Source organism: Bemisia tabaci, chromosome 6 (assembly GCF_918797505.1).
Source record: "Bemisia tabaci chromosome 6, PGI_BMITA_v3".
Lineage (NCBI taxonomy): Eukaryota > Metazoa > Arthropoda > Insecta > Hemiptera > Aleyrodidae > Bemisia > Bemisia tabaci.
Genome location: NC_092798.1, coordinates 16894388 through 16903306, shown reverse-complemented (window position 1 = coordinate 16903306; position 8919 = coordinate 16894388). Strand labels below are relative to the sequence as shown.

The 8919-nt window shown below is 38.0% G+C and overlaps 2 protein-coding genes across 2 annotated transcripts in view; one reads left to right on the top strand and one right to left on the bottom strand.

Moving 5' to 3' along the window:
• Positions 1-37: 37 nt before the first annotated feature.
• Positions 38-7527, top strand: LOC109039163 (IC cytokine homolog beag). Its single transcript, XM_072301733.1, has 4 exons — positions 38-2077; positions 2594-2852; positions 3513-3875; positions 5765-7527. The coding sequence occupies exons 1-3, from the start codon at positions 1163-1165 to the stop codon at positions 3857-3859; spliced, it is 1521 nt and encodes a 506-aa protein (XP_072157834.1). The 5' UTR covers positions 38-1162; the 3' UTR covers positions 3860-3875; positions 5765-7527.
• A 495-nt stretch (positions 7528-8022) lies between these two features.
• The window catches only part of LOC109039155 (Spaetzle domain-containing protein 3), a 41953-nt gene continuing 41056 nt past the window's right edge, over positions 8023-8919 (bottom strand). Inside the window, exon 6 of the mRNA XM_019054530.2 lies at positions 8023-8286. Within this exon, the coding sequence (XP_018910075.2) occupies positions 8127-8286 (160 nt within the window). The 3' untranslated portion in view covers positions 8023-8126. The remainder of the gene's footprint in view (positions 8287-8919) is intronic.

The following is an 8919-nucleotide window of genomic DNA, read 5'->3' as shown; positions in this document are numbered from 1 at the left end:
GCAGTGTTTGCTTTTTTTATTTATTTGGAGTTTGAGCATAGAGTACAATAGAGTCGCAAAGTACTGGAGCGGCGATGAAGCCAATCCATGAACAGGCGTTTCCGAGCCGCGTGTGCTCCGAAAATAGTGAACCATTTGCGAACCCAACGGCATTTTGTAACACGGCGGCTTATGGAGAAATCAAGAACTGCTTGTGTTTTTTAGGTATTTCATAATTCAATCAGCATTAATTTTTGCAAATTTTGCTATTTAAAGGTAGTCAAAGCCATAATGAATCCATTGATGTATATTACTCCTGGATAATATTCATATTGGGATTTAATTTCTGACTTATACCAAGTGTGAACCAACCGGCATTTCTTATCACGGCGGCTTACGGGAAAAGCAACGACTGTCCGTGTTTTTTCGACATTTTTTAATTTCATCGATATTAATTTGTGCAAATTTTGCTATAATTAGATAGTCAAAGTCATAATGAATCCATTGATGTATATTACTCCTGGATAAAATTCATATAGGAATTTAATTTCTGACTTATACCAAGTGTGAACCAACCGGCATTTTTTTACACGGTGGCTTATGGAGAAATCAGCGACTGCTTGTGTTTTTTCGACTTTTTTTAATTCCATCGGTATTAATTTGTGCAAATTTTGCTTGAAATAGATATTCAAAGCCATAATGAATCCATTAATGTATGTTACTCCGAGATAATATTCATATATGGACTCAATTTCAGACTTATTACCGGCCTACTTATTTTAGCTGGTTCAGTGTGTGTCTAGCCGACGAACGGAGCCGAGTCGGGACTGTCGGGAGTGGGGAGCGCTGAGCGCGAGTCTCTGCGTATGCGTCATCGCTAGTCGCCGCACACTAGTCTCCGGAGAACTGGACAAAACAGCCTCGAAAAGTGACTTCATCGGCGATCCAGTACTTTGCGACTCTATTGTACTCTATGAGTTTGAGGTTAGAAACCACAATTTTGAATAAATTTCGAATAGCTGGTCACTTTTTCAGATCAATTAAGTTTTTTCTGCCTACTTACCTGTCATATCATCGCTTGTTGTAAATCAAGAGTGTGCCTTTTTCGTGGTAGTTTCATTTGCGTTTGTTTTCAATCGGGGAGGTGTCATATTGTGGTGTGAGTATCTAAATTACCTCAAATATGCCGGAGTATCCTAATCAGGAGTCTGCTGAAGGCGGGCGCTCAGTGAGGCTTACCAATGATGATTTTCGGAAGCTTTTGATGACACCTAGGTCATCAGCTCCCTCATCATTCCCAACCTCATCAGTTGTTAACCAGTTTAAGGAGGCTCAGGCTGAAGAGCCCAAAAAGTTTCCAGAAGATGTTGCGCAAGAAGATGATAAAGCTGAAAGACGGAGGAAGAAGAAAAGTTTCTATGCGAAACTCAAGAAGCAAGAGGAGGACAAAATGGCAGAGCTTGCTGAAAAATACCGTGACCGAGCAAAGGAGCGGCGAGAAGGAGCAAACCCTGACTACCAAGCAGAAGATCCGTTGGCCTCCGCAAGTGGATATCGTGCCGTGGCGCCTGATTTGAAATCTGGTATGGATGCAGCTGAAAGAAGACGTCAAATGATTCAAGAGTCTAAATTTTTGGGTGGTGACATGGAGCACACTCACTTGGTCAAAGGGCTTGATTATGCACTTCTTCAGAAAGTCCGAAGTGAAATTGAAATGAAAGAGCAGGAACAAGAACAAGAGATGGAACAGATAATCAGCAAACCACGGAAAGAGAAAAAGGTAGAGGAAGAGGAAATGCAATTCAAAACAAGACTTGGAAGGAATGTTTATCGTACAATCATGGGCACCAAGGAAATTAAAAGGAATGATCTATTCGCCCCACAGAGAATGGCCTACGTCATTGACATACAAGATGAAATTGCTGACACAGACATCCCTATGACGTTAATTAGAAGTAAAGCGGATATTCCTAATCTAGAAGAAAAACCAACTCTTACAACCAATGATATCGTCATCAATAAATTAGCGCAAATTCTTTCTTACTTGAGACAAGGACCTCGGCACTCGAAAAAATCTAAGAAGAAGGAAAAATCTCAGGTCAGTAGTTCTTTGGTTTTATTCCATTGATTTTTTAGATACTTCTACTACAATACAGCACTTCGTGTATTTGCTTCTTGGAAGATGCAAAATAGTCACCCCTCATATTATTTAACGGTATTTACATTTGATGAAGAAACATGCGACATCCAAAATTAACGACATAATTAACCATGGAGGTGATAATATTTATTTACATGGCTTACTTTCGATGTATTACAAATACGTCCATATCTACTTACACTGCAAAAATTGTTTATTTTATCCATGAAGTATATCTTTACATGGAAATAAACATTGTGTAAGGTATCCTAAGTTTTTGAATACGCAAGGGGAGGTAAATAGGTACTCGATGTTGACTAAGAATAGCAATGGACAACAATTAAGATTGATTGTTAACCAGTATTTTCGCATCCTAGATAATATGCTTCTGCCATTCCCTCTCTCCTTGTTATGAAACTCAGCTAAATGTAAGTAAAGCATTTTTGACTTTTCAATTTTTTTTTTTTTTGGCAGGTTGAAGAGAATATATACCCAGAGGTTGGTGACTACAATCCATCGCTTGTCAAAAGTGAATCATCAGGAAAGAGAAAAACATCTAATTACTTCAGTTCCACTGATCGTGAGAACGAGCTACAACAACAGAGCCTTGATAGACAAGAAGAGCGGAAGAAAATACTGCGAGGTGTTGCAGCAAAAGAAGAGGGTGGAAAACAATCAGGACTTCTCTCTCGTCTTGCTGCAGAGCCAACTGGTTATGCCGAATGCTATCCAGGTTAGTTTTGCCGTACAGGAATATTCTCAATGAAGTTGAAACTTTTTCGTAGTTTTAAAAGGAGATTATCATTCAAGCATGGGGACAGTTCAGGTCATAGAGGAAAATAAGGAGGTGTTTGCATTTTAGGCATCTTGGATTTTGTTGATGACATGGGTCGGTACCGAAGTTTCTATCATCGATTTGCTTGAAAATGCAGTCGTTCATGAAAAAAGGAACTTAATGTAAAATGTTTTAATTATTTTGAGTTGATCCAAGTAAGCAAAAAAATTGGACGATATGGTCCGTTTTTCATACTTGGAATTTCGGATTCTGCAAAAATAATTACTGTTTAAAAAAAAAAAAAAAAAAAAAAAAAAAACTGTGCTGATGATGGATCCAATTGAACTCTGTATACATCTGCAGCTCCCTTCTTGATTAGTTGCACTAAAGGGAATATCTCTCTGAAGGAAAATTGTGCTTTGCTGATCTCCTTTCCTGTCATAAAAGAGTCACTTTTATCTTTGATACTGACAGTGAAGCATGCACATTGGCTAAAACATCATTTTTGTCTCATTGTCAGTTGCCATCTATCTGTCTGAGCTCAACCTTTTGAGGAAACACAGATTTTTTAAAATTTGCTGTTTATTTTATTTTTTCAAAACTATGTGATTGTCACAGGTTTGGAGGAGATGCAAGACGCTATTGATGACTCAGATGATGAGGTTGACTTCACAAAAATGGATCTTGGTAACAAAAAAGGCCCTGTTGGAAGATGGGACTTTGACACCACTGAAGAGTACAGCAACTATATGAATAGCAAAGAGGCTCTACCGAAGGCTGCATTTCAATATGGTGTCAAAATGGCTGATGGCAGACGCACAAGGAAGTACAATAAAGAGAAGAACGATCGCGCTGAGTTAGACAGAGAATGGAATAAAATTCAGAACATAATTCAGAAGCACAAACCTGACTCTTCCAGCAAAGATTCTGATGGACCTGCATTTAAGATCCCTCGATATGCCTAAAACTTCTTTGGTAATTGTAAGTACATCTCTCTTAGCCCTCTTAATATGTATTGTATTACCTCAGTTATCTAGACCCCGGTTGCTCGAATTGATCCCCCCCCCCCCCCCCCCCATCTGTGATTAGTGGAATTTTTAACAAAAACTCAAGTCTGAGAAAAATAGTACCAAGGAATAGAAACATCAAGTGTGTCCTTTCCTCTCAACTGTGTTCTCAAAAATAACGTATCTTAGTTGAACTATGAAATGGTCTGAAAAAGAGGTAAGGACCTGAAGACATTACTCAGTTTATGAGCATTTTATCAAAATTCTTGGGATTAGGTTATACTCTTTATCGTCCGAGCCACCCCAGTGACACAAGTTCAATAATAAAGTAAATACAATAACCCTAACTTTTGACCAAAGGAACAACCAACCTCTCCTTTTTCATATTTTAAGAATGATATAGTTTTTAATTTTCTCTTCTGTTTTTGAATCAGACCTTAGTTGAATTGGTAAGTAGTCGCGAAGTTCTAAAAATTGAAAGCTAACTTTTCTGCACAACTCTCATCCAATAAAGGAAATATATCGGCTTGTAAGAGATCAGACTTTATTTTTAAAATATCCTGGTTTGAGAGTGCTAGAATAATCATGTTAGTTTCAAGAAGGGAGCCTGTCCTGCAAATTTCCCCTCATGGGAGCTAAAAACTCTCCATAATTAAGTAATTGCAAGGTGTAGAATGGCTGACCGAAATTTTGTCCTGACGTTCTTTTACTTTAAAGACACTCAAATATATGCATGCTATTGCGATAACATGTTTAATCTCATGGGAAAATATTCACATTCATTGCAAAGGGTAAGTTATGTTCGCTTTATGGCGTTATTTGGCGTTTGACAACCCCCAACTGTCACTAATCTCTGTTACTCCAAAAACCTTTGGGAATCTCACACTCTAACATTTTGGCTCGAATGATATCCCTCCACTCTCTCAATGGTACCCTCTATGCAGGCCCGCCACATCCCATCTCGGGCCCTGGTACCAATTTTCTGGCCCGGGCCCCTAGCACAGGGGGGGGGGGGTCCGGGGGGCCTCCCCCGGGAAATTTTTGAAATTTTAAATCTATTTGGACGCATTATGAAGCTCTTATGATGGAGATTTTCCATCAATTTCTGCAGAATAATTACGCCTTTTTGTTTACTTTCAGCACCAAAAACTTTCGAATTGTTGCATTCAAAACATCTATAAATTTTTTTTTGAGGGGGCAGATGATAATTTTCAATTCTATGGGGAGCCGGGCCCCCCTGGACTCCCCTTTCGTACGTCTATGGCAAGGGAGTTAAGCCATTGAAGTCGAGGATGCCCAGAAAGGAGCCTCTTAGCATCCGACAACGGAAGAAAATGAAACACAGTTACTAAAAATATCATTCTACATATACTCAAAATCTTGAAAATCTCTAAAAAAGTAAGAAAAATTTTATAGTGCCCTAGCGTGTTTTTGAAACTTTATTCACCTTTTGCGGAATTTTTAGGGTAATTTTTTCACTTTTCCCTACGAGACAAGGGTTACACATGAATTCGTAGTGGTTTGTCACCTGCGTCACGGCCCCTCCAGGGCCCGGGCCCCGGTACCAAGGACCCAGTATCCCCCCCCTTGTGGCGGGCCTGCCTCTATGTGTTCTCTTAGGAGAACCACAATCTATGACTTTTTGTGGCAACATACCCTTTGCCATTCGCTTTACATGACCATACCATATTACTTAGCTGTTTTGTTATAATTACATGAACGATGGTCTGTGTGGCATCCATGATTTCTCTTACCTCCATTCTGGCTCTTCAATTTGTGCATATTTTCCCCATTTCAACACCGAGACCATCTTATTATGAATCTTTGTCACTTCATGAATCTCTTTTTAATTTTATTTTTCAGGTTTAAAGAAGAATGCGGTGTATTTGTCCACAATCTGCCTCACAATTTTTAGATGGTAACAGGAGCCTCTACTGAGTGAGCAAATTAAGTCAAGGACTTATCATGATTTGGCAAAGGTCAGGCTTGACGTTCCCTCAATCATCACTGCTTTCCACTGAATTGAAAAAAATAAGCAATGATAAACAAATCATAACATCTTGAATTGTATGTTAACAATTAAAAGTTAATAATTTTAATTGGTTAAGAAGTTTAAGTAAGTGGTGGTGTGCACTTGAATGGTTCAGAAATTTTCAAACAAATTGTAAATATTTAAAATCGTATGTTTGTTATTTAAGCAAATGTTCTTCTTGCTAACCAACATATATTTTTTATTTTATGTACCATATTTTTGTTCCTTTGCCAAAATATCGTAAAATAGTAAATATGGACAGTTTAAGTGGGTTCATATTTGTTTCTGGCCAACTAAGTCTGTAAGCATCATTGAAAGTTCATATAACCCAAGTGAAACTGGTTAGAACTAAGATTTGGTCAAATTTTTCCGCAAAGGATAAAAAAAAAATATCCCTCCATGGTAATTTTTTTTTTCACCTTCATTGAAAGTGTATGACAGTAGGGATGCTCTACAGTCTGGGAAATGTCAGGGAATTTTAAAAACCCACAGAAAAATTGTTACATCGCCTCTATTTGCGTTCTAGAATGGGTTTGAAGTTTCAACCAGCAGACTTTGCTTGAAAACTATTTCAAATTATGTCTTTTGCTGTCTGATGCTTGACCTGTAAGAACACTGAGAGCAAATTGTGCATAGAAATTGTATTTCTGCGATTTCAAGAAAAATCGATATTTTGTAGGTACCTAGATAAGAATGTAGGCTTCTTAGAAAACCTTGAAGATAAGTTTTATGATGATCCTAACATTACGTGTGTCAATTCACACCTCGCATCACTTTCTAACAATGCGGTCTCCTGGCATAGTATTCATCTGAATAATTAATTGTAATATCAGGGGAATACATTTTACTATAGCACTATTCTTAACACAACAATATTTTAGAATGTGTACCTCAAGTAATTCTAAAAATTCTTGAATAAACAGTGCTTTGAAGGAAAAGTACTGATGATTGGAAAATGAAAAAAGCTCTAAGTCTGTAAGAGGGTGGGAGGGAGCTTAAATAACACTAAAAATGATGGTTTCCTTAAGACGAACACTTTTTTATTTGAATTGAATTTTTAAATGTTCAGTTCTACTGTGGGAATTTAGCCTTGAGATGAAGTCTTGCTAATAAAATTTAAGCATGTGTATTAAGGGCGTAATGCCTCATCTGGGGACTCCTTTGATTCCACAACTAGAAAACATCATTTTGGCCAGATCACACCCAAGATGACATAGACTGCCTCACTCCTTGAGTAAGAAGGGTTGTTTTATGAGGCACTAGACAGAATTCATGTGACTGATACATGTTTTAACACTGTCTTCCATGCTGTGATGTTATTCCAATTCAATGAGTAAAAGCATGATGACTCAGTGTAAGTGGATAGATCAAGACATATGCTCTTTATTAATATAAGGAGTAGACCCCTTAAGTGCGGGCTGTTTTTCGTTCCTCCCCAGAATTTGTTGATGGTTTTATTACTTTCCTTTACCAACGCAGTATATAAATTGAAGTAAACATTCTTACTTATTTTTCTCCAATTGATGACTTTTTTAAAATTTTGTATTATGGTAGCAATACTGCAGTAATAAAAATAAAAACGTTGAGTAAAACATCTTTTTGTCCAGAATTATTTTTGTCCCAGCCCACTGGGGTGCAGAAACCGCCTAATCACTCAATCGCGATTGCTTGGTCACTCATGTGAAAAAATGGATGGCTATGAAAATCGAGAGGGCCAGCTTGCCCTAGCTTCAAAATTGATGCTAAAACTTTGAAAAATAAAGTTGTCTCAGGAGCAAGTTTGAGCTGTTGTCACCGAAAAAATTGCTCCAATTCCAATTTCCAAGATGAAAGATATGTCATGCATTTATTTGGTAAAATCCCTCATATTTCCTGGGAGGGGCCCAGTAGACTTGTGCGGCAGCCCCCTCCCCCTCTCTATTTTCGCCCATGATCCTATTGTTTCTTTTGCAAATTCCTAGGCAATAATTGTTAAGTTCGAGCCGCGTGGAATATCAGGGACACATCAAAAAGCTTTGTCAATGTTTTCAAGCAATTGACTTTCTATTTCTATAAACGATGGCGTAGGCTAAGTAAATGGAAGACAGAATGATTAAAATGGATTTTATTCACAAATTTTCATTTCAAGTGCAATAGAGAGTGACAGGAACAAAGATTGATCAATAGTTGGTAGGTGTTTATGGTAACTAGTATCTACAGTGGGTTGCAGCGGCAAACACAGCAAGACGGGAAGAGGAACCAATCCATGAAGATGCCTTTGCAGTCATTGTCGGGATCATAAGCCATTAGCCGGTGCCACTTGTATTTTTGTTCGCATCCGCAGTCCTTCGCGCACCGCCCAGTTGATGCTCTCCTGTTGAGAAATTCCAAATTGAATCCTTTATTTCAAATCCTCTCAAAAAGTATGTCCTGCACCCAGACAGCTGGAATGCCCTACCGCTTTTTTGTATCCCTCTTAAAAAAAATAACTGTCCAAAATCAAAATTGAACTTTTTGCAGGCTGAAAAGTTTCAGTAAACTTTCTGTGTATTGAAAAAATGTTGCCCTGACATCGCGCTTCATGACCAAAAGTGATTTATTCGATTCGCTTCTTTGATCAACGCGGGGAATGTCCGCGCCTTGAAATTTGAGGATAGGCAACACGCAATCGCTCTCAACGTTGCGCGCTCATGTTGCAAATGTGATTATTCATTAAATACGCCTTTGAATCGAGAGAATAGGCAAAATACATCCGCTACTAAAAGTCAGAGGGATGATAACCATGCTCCTGTGCTAGGGAAGAACTCCGTGTGAACTTTTAAGAGTTGAGTTGCCAAATTTCCCCGAATAAAACATGTATTTTTGAAGAGCGTTATGTATATTTTTCCTTGAAATTTTCAGATATTTTTTATTTAATCCCGGATAAAATTGTGTGAAAACTCGGAGGATAAATATTCAAAATTTTCCCAGTAAATTATTTTTTTACTGTAAAAAATGAATTTACAGG

Coding starts and splice junctions, on each gene's coding strand:
- LOC109039163 (XM_072301733.1), top strand. CDS start 1,163: ATGCCGGAGTATCCTAATCAGGAGTCTGCTGAAGGCGGGCGCTCAGTG. Junction 2,078..2,593: donor AGAAGAAGGAAAAATCTCAG/GTCAGTAGTTCT, acceptor TTTTTTTGGCAG/GTTGAAGAGAATATATACCC. Junction 2,853..3,512: donor TTATGCCGAATGCTATCCAG/GTTAGTTTTGCC, acceptor TGATTGTCACAG/GTTTGGAGGAGATGCAAGAC.